This window comes from Barbus barbus (assembly GCF_936440315.1).
Source record: "Barbus barbus genome assembly, chromosome: 8".
Taxonomy (NCBI): domain Eukaryota; kingdom Metazoa; phylum Chordata; class Actinopteri; order Cypriniformes; family Cyprinidae; genus Barbus; species Barbus barbus.
Window position 1 is genome coordinate 6,967,360 of NC_136736.1, and position 17,082 is coordinate 6,984,441.

Here is a 17,082-nt window from a genome sequence, read left to right on the forward strand (position 1 = left end):
AAGATGTTTTATTTGATTCAACTTAAAATGTATTACACAAACTTTTAGGCCATGATTTTTTTTTCAGAAGCTGCATCTGAATTAGATATATCCACAGTCAGTTTATTGCAGCTCAGAGGTGGCATGAATGCATTTACACTACACTTGCAATTGTATAAATAATGGCATGAGATAAATGAGTTTTTAATGGGTATTAAAGCATTTTTTTATTAATATGGAAATAAGAAATATTTTTGAAAATATTGAAATGATACTCTAAATAACCAACTAATACTGGCTTTTTCCATAACTAATTAATTAACATGTTAAACTTACAACCATAATAGATTTTTTAAAAATTTAATATTAAATGTAATTTATTCATGTGATGGCAAAGCTGAATTTTAGTGCTCATAAGAAACATTTCTTCTTCTTCCCAATGTTAAAAACTGAAAATGTTTATGGAAACCACGATACACATTTATAGAGGTTTCTTTGATGAATAGAAAGTTAAATAGGACAAAATTAATTTGAAATAGATTGAAAAAAACAAAAAAACATTATGAATGTCTAACTGTCATTTTGTATCACTTTAATTCTTGCTTGCTAATTAAAAGAGCTAATTTCTTTATGAAAAATAAAGAAATCTTACTGACCCTATGACTGGAGTCCCACCTCTCCTGATGGGATCAACTCCAAAAGGGAAGAGGAGGAATTAAGACAGGAAATTAATATTGGGGGCACGTAAATGAATAGAAGTCAGAAAATTAAAGAGGCAGAGGCACACACATACACACTGGCAAATCAGGCACACATTAAACATTTAGTCAAAATCCACAAAACAAGAATATATAAACACATATGTAAAAAATTATACTACAGCCGTTAGATTAACAAGCTAAGCCCCCCTCCCCGCAGCCCCATCAGTGTTGTTACCTCATTAAAGCCGAATCAAGGTAACGGATCAGTCCATCTCGGACCCCAGGGGAGTGGCTTTGATGTTGAGTAGAGTGTGGAGACCTGAAACAGAGAGAGACAGAGAGACTGTGAGATTTCGCCATGCGTCATGACTAACATGGCAAACGCCCACGACCGACTTCACACATGAGTGCACGCACAAAACAATCATTTACAGCCATGAACAGACTTATACATCAGTGTGCATGCATTCATGTGCACTGTCATATATGTGTGCATAGCTTTAAAATGCTTTGGCTTACACAAACACACACTCGCATCAATGCAAGCATATTAGATGTGAAGAGTTCATTAACGTGCTTATTATAAACATTTGAAATCATTCATCACCTATGTACCATAGACTTTTTCGTTTTGGCATTTGAACTGCCTGGGATTTGTTTCAGGAGTGAAGTGGTCATTTAGATGTTAAGGGAGCAAAATGTGTCTCGTTCACAGGCTTTGATGCAGCAGATGTTAGATCTGGCGAACTGTGGTTCATATTTCTCTACCCTCTTTCTACTGATCCTTGTTCCCTTTATCCAAACTTTAACAGGTTATTGTGGTGAAAAGGAAAAAAATGATACTTAACTTTGGATTTGTCACTTTGTCTTTGTAATGGGCTGGAGGCAAGAAGAATACAAGAAAAATTGAGCTTGGTTTGAAAAAAAAATTAGCAAGCAATTCTCAACTCTCTCTTTGACATACTGTATGCACTGTTGAAAACCAGTATGAACTGTATCTATATCGATGTAACTGACTGACATCCTATTTTAATGTGCTTCGCCTGGATTCTCCTGTTCTCATGCATGCATGTATCTTTGTTTCTTGCAGGATGACCATTCCATGTTCTTCCAATTTGGACCCTCTATAGAGCAGCAGGCCTCTGTAATGCTAAACATAATGGAGGAATATGACTGGTACATATTCTCCATCGTCACCACATACTACCCTGGATACCAGGACTTTGTCAATCGGGTGAGTTGTCGCTATTCATTTTTTCTCAATTCGATTCCATTTTAATTTCAGTTTAACTGTTAATTTAAGCAGGTGTAGAAGTAATGCACTATATATCAGGTCAAGTTTTAGGTCTTCATCCAAACCCCAATGTATGTTTATGATTCAAGTAATCTTGAAAATAAAACACATGAGTTCTGATGTCAGTTCAGGTGTTATTTCATTTTAAGCTTAGAAGACTGCAGGAACTCATCAAACATAGTTGTTGAGTTGGTTAGATTTTTTATTTTTTTTGCATAAATCTCTTATGCTTACCAAGGCTGCATTCATTTCTTAAAACATACAGTACAGTAAATAGTGATATTGTGAAATAATATTAAAAATGTTTTAAAACGTAAATGTGATTTTATCATTTTTTTATTTTCATCAATATTGGTTATAATAAAATATGCATTATTATTATTATTATTATTATTATTATTTTTATTATTGAAAATATATTATTATTCATGTTTTTTTTTCAGAATTCTTGAATAGAAAGAACAGCATTTATTTGAAATTATAGAAATCTTTTGTAACTGTGTCTATAAAAGTCTTTGCTTTCACTTTTGATCAATTTAATATGTCCTTGCTGCATAAAAATATAAATTTCTTGAAAAAACCTTACCGACTCTACATTTTTGAACAGTATTTTATATATGTGTATTATTATTTGCATCTCCTTTATATATGTGTTATTATAATTACTTATTATTTTAAAGTTATGTTTAACACTGAGAGTTTAACATTTGTTCCCTGGATTTTATTTCTGTAGGAATTTGGAGTGGTGCAAAAAAGCAGGAATGTGCTTGCTGAGATGTTCTGCATGTTTTTAACATGTTGCTTTATGCTTGCTATGGTGGCTACCAGGGCTTGCTAAGTGATTTCGAGTGTGTTTTGAGTGGTCAAAAGAAACACACCTCAGTTTAAATGGCTCATGTTCATAATTCCACCAAACAATCCATTCAGAACCTGCGCTTGTTTATCAAATAACTGAAATGCATCATCAGGGTGTATAAACACTCACCTATCCAGAGCTACACCAATTTGGCCAAATTGAGATGGGGATCTCGTGAAACCCCAGACTGCTGTTTGCTTCACTGCCCCTAATTCTGGAAACTCTTGCTGGTTCGATTCACACCCTTATACCGAGGTTCTAACTCCCGCTGGGGCACCAGTCTCTGCGGTTCGAGTCTATTTCATCATCAGGAGTTTGCCAATGCTCCTGCCTCAACTAATGCTCTCTTCCTCTCCTCTATCTTCTGTATGCTAGGGTTTCTGTCAAAAGTAATACACCCGTCCTCTCCCCTACTTTCACTATAAGTCGCTCCTATAGGAACTAATGCTGCTTTCCTCTCTTATCGTGTTTGATTTCATGCCATAGTTCACTCAAAAAGGAAATTGTGTCATCATTTACTGACCCCTATGTCAATCTCAACCCATGTGGCAACAGAAAAGAGTCTGCACGCAAGATAGAAAGTCAAACAGGTTTGGAATGACATGAGAGTGAGTAAATGATGACTAGTGGAATTTTCCCTGTAACCATCTTTCTGTTCATTCATCACATGTCTCTCACAGTATGCACCTTTAGCCTTGTATACAAGCCCTATAATAGTAGTGTTGACCCTTGTAATTCATGCTAGCAAAACAGCCTTTTTAGAACAAGGTTATTATTGTTAACTAAAACGAGAACTATTTAAAACATTTTGTTGATTGAAGTAGAGCTGAAATAAAATATAAAAATAAATGGAAAGAAAATCGAACTAAACTAAAAACTAAAATGTATATAAAAATAACAAAAAAAAATGAACTAATAAAAACGACAAAGGCATGTAATAAAATATAAAAAATTAAAAGAAACTGAAAATATAAAAATAATTAATAATTCTTAATATAAAGTGTAATAGTATATGAATAATACTAAAATATCACTGCTTTAGAAATGCGTTGATTCAGTGTAGAAATATATACTGTATTTTGCCTCAACTGGGAAGCAACGGCTGCAACTTGCTGTTGTCACAGACCTCCTAAATTTACGTCCGGCCCACAGTGCTGTGGATAAAGTTCTTAAATACACAGTGCAATGGTCAGGATTGTGTTCTTTGATTTTCACTGTGCTTTCAGTAACTCTCCAAATCAGGAGCAGCCTCAGGGCGATGCAAGCAGAGGTCCAGAGGATGCTCTGCTTATTGAGGAGGCTCATGCAGCAGGCTCTTGATGTTCTTGCAGGTGTATGGCAGGCAGATGTTTGATGCTCTACCAGTGAGACCAGTGCCAGGCTTTGTGTTGCTGTCTGCTGGGGGAGGAACAATGGTTCAGGGGATTCCAAAAGCTTGAACAAATTGTGTCCAGTGCTGTTACTCTCCTCTCCAGCCACACTGACATCTGTTTTCTTGTGCCTCCTATTTGTGGCTCTTCATCTTCTGCAATATCCTGGGTTACCGCAGTAGTTTTTTTCTCTTACTTTGCGCTTTGTAAATGGCCATAGAAATATCTTGGTATTTAAATGAGGAATTCACAATGTGTCAGGAAGATATCAGTTTTCAGCCAAATATCAGCCAACTTTAGATTTTTTTGTTTGTTTATTTAGGCCTAATCATTGTCAGTCGATATTGAATATGCATGCTCACTTCAAACACTCCCTAATCTTTATAAAACCTCAAAATAATGTTAAATTCTATAATAATCCCTAAATTCATTTATAGCATTTTAAATGACTGATTTTAGTATAGTTGTAGTTGATTTTGTTTTTAGGCTGAATTGTACAGGTGCATCTCAATAAATTAGAATGTCGTGAAAAAATTCATTTTTTATTGTAAGTTATTTCAAAAAGTTAAACTTTCATATATTTTAGATTCATTGCATGTAAAGTAAAACATTTCAAAAGTTTTTTTTTGTTTTAATTTTGATGATTAGAGCTTACAGCCCATGAAAGTCAAAAATCAGTATCTCAATATTAGAATATTTACATTTGAGTTTCAATTAATGACCATCCCTACAGTATAAATTCTGGCTATCTCTTGTTCTTTGAAACCACAATAATGGAGAAGACTGCTGACTTGGCAATGATCCAGAAGACGAACATTGACGCCCTCCAAAAAGAGGGTAAGTCACAGAGGGTCATTACTGAAAGGTGTGGCTGTTTACAGAGTGCTGTATCAAAGTATATTAAATGCAAAGTTGACTGGAAGGAAGAATTTGGGTAGGAAAAGGTGCACAAGCAACAGGGATGACTGCAAGCTTGAGAATACTGTCAAGCAAAGCTGATTCAAACACTTGGGAGAGCTTCACAAGGAGTGGACTGAAGCTGGAGTCAGTGCATCAAGAGTCACCACGCTCAGATGTCTTCAGGAAAAGGGCTACCAAGCCTCTTCTGAACCAGAGACAACGTCAGAAGCATCTTACCTGGGCTGTGGAGAAAAAGAACTGGACTGTTGCTCAGTGGTCCAAAGTCCTCTTTTCAGATGAAAGTAAATTTTGCATTTCATTTGGAAATCAAGGTCCCAGAGTCTGGAGGAAGAGTGGAGAGGCAGAGTCCATGTTACTTGAAGTCCAGTGTGAAGTTTCCACAGTCAGTGATGATTTGAACTTTTCCACAACATTCTAATTTATTGAGATGCACCAGTATAGAATTAATTTTTTTTAGTTTTTTGTTATTGGTATATCAATAATTAGCAGCTTATCAATATTGGCCAAAATTAACTAAAATTTAACAAACTAAAACTGTAACTATTAAAAATCACTTTCAGTAACTGATATAATTCTGAAATAAAATGTTAATAATAACTGAAACTTGAAAAATGTCATTATAAAATGATCACAAAAATGTGAACTGTCACTTCAAGAAATGTAAGAAACTTAAAAAATTAAAGCTGTATAGAAGTGTAACCCCCCCCCCCCAAAAAAAAACTAATACAAATGACAAAAGCACAACAATTACAAAAAAAAAAAAAAAATTGAAATACAATCAAATTCAAAATTTATTTCTAAGTACATTTTACTGCTATTAATATTATTAAAACAGTATATAAATAAAACTAAAATATCTCAGATGTAAATATAGTGATCTGTCAGTACAGTGGAATTGAAATGTAAGACTATCAGTGTACCAGGGACCATCACAGTCATGTTGTGTAGATTTACCCCTGTGGTACTGGATGCTCATACTACACTTGACTGCATGCGTGTAATGATACTGTCAGTGCAATTTGCAAGTCTGTCAAATTGTCTGGAAATATTGGGCGATACAGAAATATGCATCATCAGAATTGTGTGTACGATAATTTCATCTTCCTCTAGTTCTGACTGCAGTAGATTATAATGGAAAGCATCTCTGTGGACTAGTGTTTGAACAATTTATTATGAGGAAATGCAGTTTAATTTCTCTCTGTCTCCTCAGACAGAGCAGAGCAGTTCTGTGCATTTAGAAACGTGGGTCAGGTCTGCTTCTTTACAAATCATAGAGATCAAAAAATGTTTGGTATCTGGATGCAGTGCATGATGGGAATTTTACTTTTTATGGTTAGTGTTTTCATTTATTCCTTTAAATAAAAATTTAGCTTTCCCTTTCTCTCTCTCGTTGTCTTTTTTGCCAGTTTTCTTTTTAAATTCTCTTTTCTCTTTATATCTAAAGATCAAAAGCAACAAGAGCTGGAGGCAGCAGGAGGGTGTTACAGGACATGCCATTTTTGTAATCTTTTTGTCTGTTTTGCCTTCATCCAGATCCGGAGTACCGTCGAGAACAGTTTTGTTGGCTGGGAGCTGGAAGAGGTGCTGCTGTTGGACATGTCAGTAGATGATGGCGACTCAAAGATCCAGAACCAGATGAAGAAGCTCCAAAGTCCTGTTATTCTACTGTACTGCACTAAAGAAGAAGCCATGACCATTTTCGAGGTGGCACATTCTGTCGGCCTCACTGGTTATGGTTACACCTGGATCGTACCATCTCTGGTGACAGGGGATGCAGATAATGTACCCAACGTCTTTCCAACAGGTAAGAAGTAATATAAATAATATATATATATATTAGGGGTGGCACGGTACACGGATGTCACGGTTCGATACGCACCTCGGTTCGGGGGTCACGGTTCGATACGATTTCGGTACAACAGGAAAAGAACAACAAATCAACTATGCTCGGTTTCTTTTCATTCATTTTGAACAGAGAGTAGTACAGTAGTAATACTAAATATTATATTACTTTATATATATATATAATCTGCAGTATATATGTACATACAAGGAATATATTCTTTAAATATATTTGATTTAGTTAACAGATAAACAAGGGGAATAAAACAGTGTGACACGTAACATAGCCTATATATGCTGAGTTTTAGTAAATTTTTCTGACAGGCTTAATTTGTTCACAGAAAGGAAACTCAAATGGCAGAAAGCAACATCCTATTTGTTTTCTTTATTTTATAAAACCACAATGTTTTGTTTTCATTGTGAGCTTACACAATAAAAAGCAGACCTTTATGATGCATTATTATGACGATAAGTGTTTAAAGTTGATTCTGCTGGTATAAGGAAACAGTTGAAGTGATCGCGTCCCACGCGCATACACACACACACACACACACACACACACACACAAAACACATCAGTTCCAGCATTGCTAAAGTTGGTACTTTATCAAAATAAAATACAAACATCAGCGGCCTGCCTCTGTGTCACTGTTGGAACGCGACTGAAGTACAAAGCCTATAATTTACATAAATAATAGTTTAGCATTCAGATACGTTACATCGCAAATATGGAAACAGTTGAGTGTACAAGTCTTTAAAGTATACTCCTTTGTCAGTCTATGTGAGAGATGTGTTCAGAATCAGCACACGGTCACTGTTTAGTGGGCTTTGTTTTCAAGTGCGCAACTCACAGCATTCGCTGTTCTTCTGCTGGCGGTTATCAAACAGCGTTGTTTTGCTGCGGGCGCCTCTTCTGGATTGAGGGTAAATTGCTTGTATTCGTTGTAAGGCCTCATGCACCGAACCGAGATGCCCGTACCGTGACGGTTCGGTACGAATACATGCATTGTGCCACCCCTAATATGTATATAAACATGTACTGTATATATATTTGTATGTATGTATAATTTATATAGTATAAATAATATAATACAATTTTCTTCTAAATAAAGTTCTTTCTTAATTCAGTGTTGCATGCAATTTCTTAATTTATTAGCAATCTTTGACTGACTGAAAATATATTCTACACCATTTTTTTCAGTGTATCAAAATATTTCAGATGATCTAATACTTACTAATCTTTAAAAACATCTCAAAGTAATATGCATTTTTCAGACTGTACATTATTATTTTGTGATGCCTAAATTTACTTTAGAATTTCAAACGATTGATTGTAGTTGTCACGCGGTCGTGGTTGTAGTGAAGACTCACGAGGCAGGAATAAACAAAGAGATACTTTTAATAAACATCAACACACATGGACCATTGAAAACAACATAAATCCAAGACAAAACTAGACAGAAACTGAAGGTTTATGAAGACAGGGAACAAAGGAGCAAACAAGAAGATTAATTAACACAGGTGATCAGAATGAACGATGATAAACTAATAATGAGAACAGGAACTAAACCAAATAAGGAATAACGGGAACTAAACGGGAACATACATGTGACAGTAGTTTTTGTTGATTATCTTGTGACTAAATTGTATAGAATTTTCATTTTTAATTACTTTAATCAATATTTAGCAGCTTGTCAGTATTGGCCAGAATTTTAAATGACAATTTGTTTTATATCATAATGTTTTTTTTTATTATTATTATTGTTGTTATTATTATTATTATTATTATTATCTATAATATGTAGAAGTGTTGTTATTGTTAACTAAAACCACACCTGTAACTATTAATAATGTTTTTCGGTAAATAAAAGTCTGTAATAAAATAAAATATTTATAAAAATTAGATGAAAACTTAAACCTAAGAAATGTAAATTAAAATGAGAAATATTGCTTTGTCAACTAACTGATATAAACAGGTTTACATTTAAGTACTAAAATGTATAAATAAATCAAAATAAATAAAACTATAGAAATATTTAGCTACGAAAACCACATACTGTATATTTCAGATGATAGTATTTACTGAATTTACACTTTCTTTGTCTCAGGTTTGATCTCTGTTTCCTACGATGAGTGGGACTATGGACTGGAGGCTCGAGTGCGTGATGCTGTAGCCATAATCGCCATGGCATCTTCCACAATGATGCTGGATCTGGGTCCTCACACGCTGCTTAAGTCCGGATGCCAAGGCACACCTGACAAGAAAGGCAGCAAGTCAGGAAACCCCAACGAGGTGCTGAGGTGAGTCAGGCTTAGCAGGGTGCCCGGGTTCAAACACTGACATCTGGGGTCTGCAATCATACACGTACACAGGCAGTCTTGCCAGCATACACACACTTGCAACACCTGCTCAGGAGGGTTTCTGAACTAATGGAGTGTTTTGAAAAGGGTAAAGAGCCCTAGACAGGTGCACAAACATACTGTAGACGCATACATACATACACACCATGGTTGCTTTTAGATGCTGTAGGTAATGTAGGAGACAGATCTTTACATTATCACTTGCGTTAATGGAAAATCCATCGATACAGTACTTTGGGATAATGGGTTTTATTTTCATGATAACATTTTTATCCCTGATTTTATTGGTGATTTGACATACAGTACTGTTCAAAAGTTTGGGGTCAGTAGGGTTGCAAAGGGGCGGAAAACTTTCCATGGGAAATATTTCAAGTTTGAAACTTACCAGGAATTTTTGAGAATTTTTAGGAATTAACTGGACATTTGGGGAAATTTACAAAACTGCATCATATACAAACATAAATATAAAAATTTTGTTTGATCATAGGCTCGCATGCAAACTAATACAAATAAAAAAAATGAAATTTTTGGAATTTTGGGGGGGAATCTGTGATGCTTTTTTCAGGATTTATTGATGAATAAAAACTTATGAACAGTGTTTATTCAAAATAGAAATATTTTCTTACAATATAAGTCTTTACTACTACTTTTTATTAATTTAACACATCCTTGTTGAATAAAAGTATTAATTTATGTAAAAAAAAGTGAAACGATACTGACCCCAAACCTTTGAATGGCAGTGTGTATTGTTAAAAATGTATTTCTATTTTAAATAAATGCGTTCTTTTATTCATCAAAGAATTCTGGAAAAAAAGAATCAAAGGCAATAAAAAAAAAAAATTATTAAGCAGCACAACGGTTTCCAAAATTGATAATAAATAAGTATATTAGAATGATTTCTGAAGAATCATGTGACACTGAGAACTGAGTGATGATGTTCAAAATTAAGCTTTGCATCACAGAAATACATTATATTTTAAAGTATATTACAACAGAAAACCATTGTTTTAAATTGTAATACCGGCAATACTGCACACTATTAGTTTTTTCTGTATTTTTGATCAAATAAATGAAGGCTTGATGAGCAAAAGATATGCAATGTTTAAAAACATTGTGTCCAAACTTTTGACCAGTACTGTACTTCTGTATGATAACAGAAAACTGGCGTGCAGAAAGAACATCACAGCTTGAGCTAGCTAGCACATACCTCATAAATTGTCTAGCTACTGTATAAACACTTTTTGGTATTTACTAGTTAAACTTAAATCTCATAGATCATATGACCGTCAGTCTGAAGGTCTGGCTACGCGAGACTAACAAACTGTTAACTATGACTTTTGCCTCAATAAACTCCTAATTTGCTGCTTATTAAAAGTTAGTAAGGTTTTTGTTAAGTTTAGATATTGGGTAGGATTAGGGATGTAGAATATGGTCATGCAGAATACGTGCTTTATAAGTACTAATAAACAGCCAATATGTTAATAAAAGGCATGCTAATAAGCAGCATGTTAATAGAGAGAATTGGTCCCTATACTAAAGATGTGTTACTACCCAAGGGGCATCTGATGATCCATCTCACCTGACCATTTGTGATTGGATCAGCCGATTTGGACCTAATACCAGGTGTAAAGCGAGTCCTAGATTGAGCAGCATTCTATTATAGCCATACTGTACCTGTAACACCTCCTGGAGAAAGAACGAGTGAGAGTGACAAATGGATAACAAAAGAGAAAAAGAGAGTACATTATTGGTAATGCGGGTCTGCTGTAGCTCCTCGCTGAAGCGTCTGGCACAGAGCACCTTTCACTTTTCTTTCCCCATTATGTCTCCTCTGACATTCAGCCCACGCCCACGTGTCTGTACCGGCCCAGCTGTTATTTTCATCTTAGAAACATAAATATCCATCGTAATACAAAAGTGAGCTTTTCATCTGAACTGCTCTGTTCTCTCTTGTACTGTTATTTGACATTTAGTATTGAGGGGCATTGATTCCTAAGTATTAATTAGCGTTTAGGCTCGGTCACACTCTCTTTTAGCCAGTCATTTGATCTGCTGGTGAGGAGTTAATTGAATGCTCGAGGCAGAGCAGGATTAGGAAGCCGAATGGAACAACAGTGGGAGCCCGGCCTCTCTCTCTCTTTCGCTCTCTTTTCTGCATCTAGTTTTCCCTCTTTCATTCTGTCTGCATGTCCCCTCCCTTGATTAACTCTAGGCATATGCAAACATGGCAAAGAAGGATAATTGTAACACTTTTGGGTTTTTTCTCATTGATCTAGGGAGCGTTTAGGCCAGGGTTCCTCAAATCTTTCCCTGGAGGTCCAATCTGCTGCAGAGTTTAGCTCCAACCCTGATCAAACTCACCTACCTGTGATTTTCTAATGATCTTGAAGACTCTGATTAGCATGCTCAGGTGTGTTTGATTAGGGTTAGAGTTAAACTCTGCAGGAATGGTCCAGATTTGAGGATCCCTGGTTTAGACTAAAGTTTACAATTTTGCCACAAACATTGTTGACCTATCAGCAATCATTACCTGCGTCAATTAAATCTATTAACTAATCAAACCGGATAGCATTGCACACTAGTGAGGTGTTACATTCACTCACCTAGACTCAGTAATTGCAGGCTCTCTAATACGTTGTTTAATGTAATAAACTTAAAAGCCCAGAGACTATCTTGAAATGCAACAATAACAAATTAAAATCTACCTCTCATCCAGACTTTAATATGAACAGTTGTGGCACACGTATGCTGGGTTCCCTTGGTGTATTCCTCACGTGCCAATTTTTAGCAGAACAGACGCTGGACTCACCTTTCCTCTCGTTTAGAGGAGGCTGTTATAGTTGTGTACTGTATGCTGTACAGTATAGGTCATTGCAGGTTTTTTATAATATGATATTAGTCCTAAAAATCTGAATCAGAATCATAAAGGATTTTATTGTCAAGTGTGTTTACACACACAAGGAATTTATCTTGGTGACATGAGCTTCCAGTGCAGACATGCATGTAATTTGACATGCATATATCATACACTCTAAAAAATACTGGGTTAAATACAACCCAGTGCTGGGTAAATATTGGACAGAACACATGCTGGATTGTTTTCAACCAACAGTTGGGTTAAATGTTTAACCCAAACTTCTGGGCAGTAACCCAACCGCTGGGTTTGTCCATATTTTACCCAGTGCTGGGTTGTAAATTAAATATAACACTAATGAAAAAAACCTACATTTAAAATTATATATGATTTGATTTATTTTAAACACAATTACGACAGTAAAAATAAAAACTAAAATAAATTATGTTGCAAAATATATAAATTAGAAAACATATAGTAATAATATTTCTCAATATTACTGTTTTTGATCAAATAAATGTAGCCTTGTTGGGCATAAGAGACTTCTTTCAAAAACATAAAAAAATCTTAATAAAGGGTAGTGTTTTTTTTTCACTATTTATTTTAAATATATATATTTACAGTTATTCCTGCTCTACCTACACTTTCATCTCTTTTCTTCTATGGCTTCTTTCTGTTTAGATCCATCTGATTAGTTTTAGGCCAAAGATTCATGCTTTATTTTAAGGTCCAATTCTCAATATTAAACACACCATTAACTGCAGAATTGGTCCCTAAACTAAAGTGTTACCGATTCTTTCTTCCCTTCTTTTTGAATCCTTACTTTATACAGTTGTCTGTGTGAAGTGTTTGAGGGGTGGTTAGCAGGGAAATTCCTCCGATCGCTTAATTTTGCAGAGTCTGACAACACTTTAAAATATTCAGTGCTAAATTTGGAAGCTGTTTTCTAAGGCATGTATGTAAAAGAGCACTTAATTCCAGCGCTTAGCTTGGACTTGAACCAGTCAATAACACACTGCATACAAATGCACCATCGATCATTAATGAAACACAATAGTTACGGTTTGACTTAACCATTAAATTAAACATTTATAATGTTTCTGGAACTGCATGTAGCCAGGAGAGCATGTTATGAAGACATAGTGATGTTGTTGCAAAAAGCTTTGTTTGTTTAGATGAAGGAAACAAGTAATTAAGTGGACAAAAACACTTTTATGTTATTTGTGAATGGTGGATTTACAACAATTACCCAGCGGGCATAGTATCTGGTAGAACAAGATGGTTGTATTTGTGTAATTAGGCGGATGTTTAGAGTTGCTGAAGTGGATTTTTGAATCGGATGATGAGAAGATAAGGACACTAATATCTTAAGAACACTAGAGAACACAAAAAAGATGGAGAAAAAGTAGCCGTAAATACAAAACGGAGAAAACTGTTTTTAGAGTTATTCAAAAAATCTCTGTTTTTAGAGTCATTCACTCATTCAAAAAATCTGTCATTATCCCTGTGCCTAAGAACAATAAACCCTCTTGCCTGAATGACTATCGCCCAGTTGCCCTCACATCTATAGTCAGAGCCAGCGCCAGCGCAGCACTGATGAGGGGGCGGCTGAGGTAACGAAAGGGGGCGATGACGTAGCGCAAAGTAAAATAATAATAAAAAATAAATAAATAAAAACATATGTGGCCCATTCACGTATTTGTCAGACTGTAAACAAACCTGCCCGCACTACTACTACAACTATTAGAATGGGTTCACAGATAGTGTTTTGGTCACGAGACAGGTCAGTGGAAGGTATTTTATTTCATTTTTTATTGCATTTATTTATTTACTTTTTCCAGTGCAGTGTTTTATAATGATGTATTACGCGCTGAGAAACTGCTATAAAAGACGAGAGCGCAGCATTCAAATTCAAAGACATCCATAGCACCAGTGGCGGCTCCAGGATGTTTTTGTTGGGGGTGCTAAGGGGGGCTTAACAGTTCAGAGGGGGTGCTAAATAAACTAATTAAATTTAGAAAATCTTATATATATATATATTTATACAGCAGCTTCGAAAAAGGCATATTTTACCTTTTTTTTCCTGCATGTGATATTAAACTTCTCATGTGTCACTGTCATTAGTAATATAATGCCAACTGCCAAATATGACACTTACAAAGTAATATAATTTATGAACGAATATAGAAAAGAGAGAAAGTTGGGATTTTTTTTTTCAATTCAATAAAAACTGTTTTTTTTTTTTTTTTTTACAATTCATAAAACTATTTCCACACGGGCACACAGCCGCTCCGTGCTGATTTGCATGGTATCATGTGTCGATGATAGCCAGAGGTAGCGTCAAAAATGGGCAATATTAAGAGGATTTATCATTTCCAATTAATGTAGGCTTGTTACATTCTTCTTACTATTAGGCATATTATTATTATTATTATTAGATTACTTTTATTATTAAATTACATTAAATTATTGCCCCACAATAATTTCTGAGGATAAAATAGGGTATTAGCTTACTCCTCATTGAAAATGTTTTAGAATTTTTTTTTTTTAAACGGGGTTGTTAATTTATACAATGAATATAGGCCTATAATTAAAATGATTAACACTGCAGTCATCAATGACAATTCAGCTTTACTTCAGGCACTGGTTTTCAAAAACAACCTGTTTAACACAAAATACGTTTCTTCTCATGTTTTTCACTACGAGCCAAAAAAAGAAATATTAAGGGAATAATTTAAGACAGTTATATCAGCATATGTTAGACTAGATTCGTCTCTCGTTTTCTCAGAGAGAATATGCGCCGTTAATGCAGCTTTAGCCGTCAGTAGTTTTTTTTTATTTTTTACTTTCACTTTCTCTAGTGAATTGTACAAAGTTTGCGCATCGCTTGCTTGAGTTGCTTGACCCCTCCCCCATAATATCTTTATAGGCCACATATTAGGCACTTTTTTAGGGTTTTAATGTTTATTTTTCAATGTTAATGAGAGTGACACCGAGAGTTAAAAAACAGGAAAATCATTTGGAAATTCTTGGGGGGCTGTATCGAGGCTAAGCAAGTTTCTGATGGGGCTATAGCCCGTCAAGCCCCACGCTACACCGCCACTGCATAGCGCATTTACTTTGAAACACAATGGAAAAGCACCGAAGTGGAATGAAAAATACGTTCTGAGAGAATGACCCTACTAAAAGGTAGCCTACTTAGCAAATACAGATAGCAGAGTATAATAAAACAAAATCGCATCAAATTCGAAAATATGACATCCAGGAAATAACATGTATTAGGGCAGCAGTTTTACCACAAATACAGTCACCACACCCACCAGAAATACTCAATTGTGTCTGTTTTACACTGAAACACAACCTTATTGCGACCGATTCCCTGACATAACATGCATTCATTTCGGCCCATTTAACAAATGCATCATTTTAAGTTTAACAAATTGAACAGTATCAAACAATACAGCAAAATAATCAACTAACTACGATAATCTAGCCCTCTATTAAACATTAAAAAAAAATTTCATCATACCTTTAGCTTAGTCAGTAGTGCTGCATAATGCCTGCATTTAGTTGAACCGCTTGCGTGTGAAGTTTGTGTGTCAGATGTAACAATTAAAATGAGACTTTGTGAAACAGACTGTCCTAAATATTTGCTATAGTAGCATCATATTAATGCTAGAAAGCCTATTCATTTGGCAACTGTTTTTTTAAATAAACCATTATATTTCATAAATAAAATCTATTTTCACACTCATCTTGAGTGAGGGGGCGGGATAGTCCGAGTGAGGGGGCGACGCCCCCTCACGCCCCCCCGTGGCGCCGGCCATGTCTATAGTCATGAAGGTTTTTGAGAGACTTGTTAAGAGCCACATCTGCTCCTCCATACCTGATACTTTGGACCCTCTTCAGTTTGCCTATCGCCCAAACAGATCTACTGACAATGCCATCTCTCACGTCCTCCACTCTTCCCTCACACACTTGGACAGCAACAATGGGAATTATGTAAGGCTGCTATTCATTGACTATAGCTCAGCTTTCAACACTATAGTCCCCATCAAGCTGGCATCTAAACTCACAGACCTTGGCCTAAACTCCTCACTCTGTGACTGGATTCAAGACTTCCTCACCGGCAGACCTCAAGTGGTGAAAGTTGGCCAGTTCACCTCAAACTCCATCACCCTGAACGTAGGAGCCCCACAGGGCTGTGTCCTGAGTCCCCTGCTCTACTCTCTCTACACGCATGACTGCGTGTCCTCTCACAGCTCCACATCTATTATCAAATTCGCTGATGATACTGTGGTTCTGAGCCTCATCTCCAACAACGACGAGACCGCTTACTTGGAAGAGGTAGAGAGACTCACATCATGGTGCCAGGACAACTGTCTCTCTCTGAATGTGAGCAAAACTAAAGAGCTGATCATGGACTTTAGGAAGAGACAGCAGCAGCCCTATACTCCTCTCATGATCAGTGGGACCCCTGTGGAGAGGGTGAGTAACTTCAAGTACCTCGGTGTAAACATCTCCGAGAACCTGACTTGGACTACACACATCCAAACACAGGTTAAGAAAGCCAGGCAAAGACTGTACCATCTGCGACAGCTGAGGAAATTCAGGGTCTCACCAGCAATCCTGAAAACTTTCTATTCAGGGACCATAGAAAGTATATTGACTCAGTGCATCTCAGTGTGGTATGGAAACAGCTCCAATCAGGACTGCAAAGCACTACAGAGAGTTGTGCGCTTAGCTGAGCGCATCTCAGGGTCTGCTCTCCCCTCTCTGCAAGACATCTACCTCAAACGCTGCAAAAATAGAGCTGTCAAAATAATCAAGGACTCAAATCACCCTGGTAACCATCTATTCACTTTGCTTCCATCTGGTAAGCACTTCCATTGCCTGATGGCAAAA

At 36.0% G+C, this 17,082-nt stretch overlaps 1 protein-coding gene across 1 annotated transcript in view; it reads left to right on the forward strand.

The window, feature by feature from the left end:
• LOC306874206 (glutamate receptor ionotropic, NMDA 2B-like) overlaps positions 1-17,082 on the forward strand; it is a gene marked incomplete at both ends in the record, with an annotated part of 110,395 nt that overhangs the window by 57,269 nt on the left and 36,044 nt on the right. The window contains 3 exons of the mRNA XM_079424074.1: positions 1,771-1,914; positions 6,655-6,925; positions 9,071-9,263. Coding sequence (XP_079280200.1) covers positions 1,771-1,914; positions 6,655-6,925; positions 9,071-9,263 — 608 coding nt within the window. The remainder of the gene's footprint in view (positions 1-1,770; positions 1,915-6,654; positions 6,926-9,070; positions 9,264-17,082) is intronic.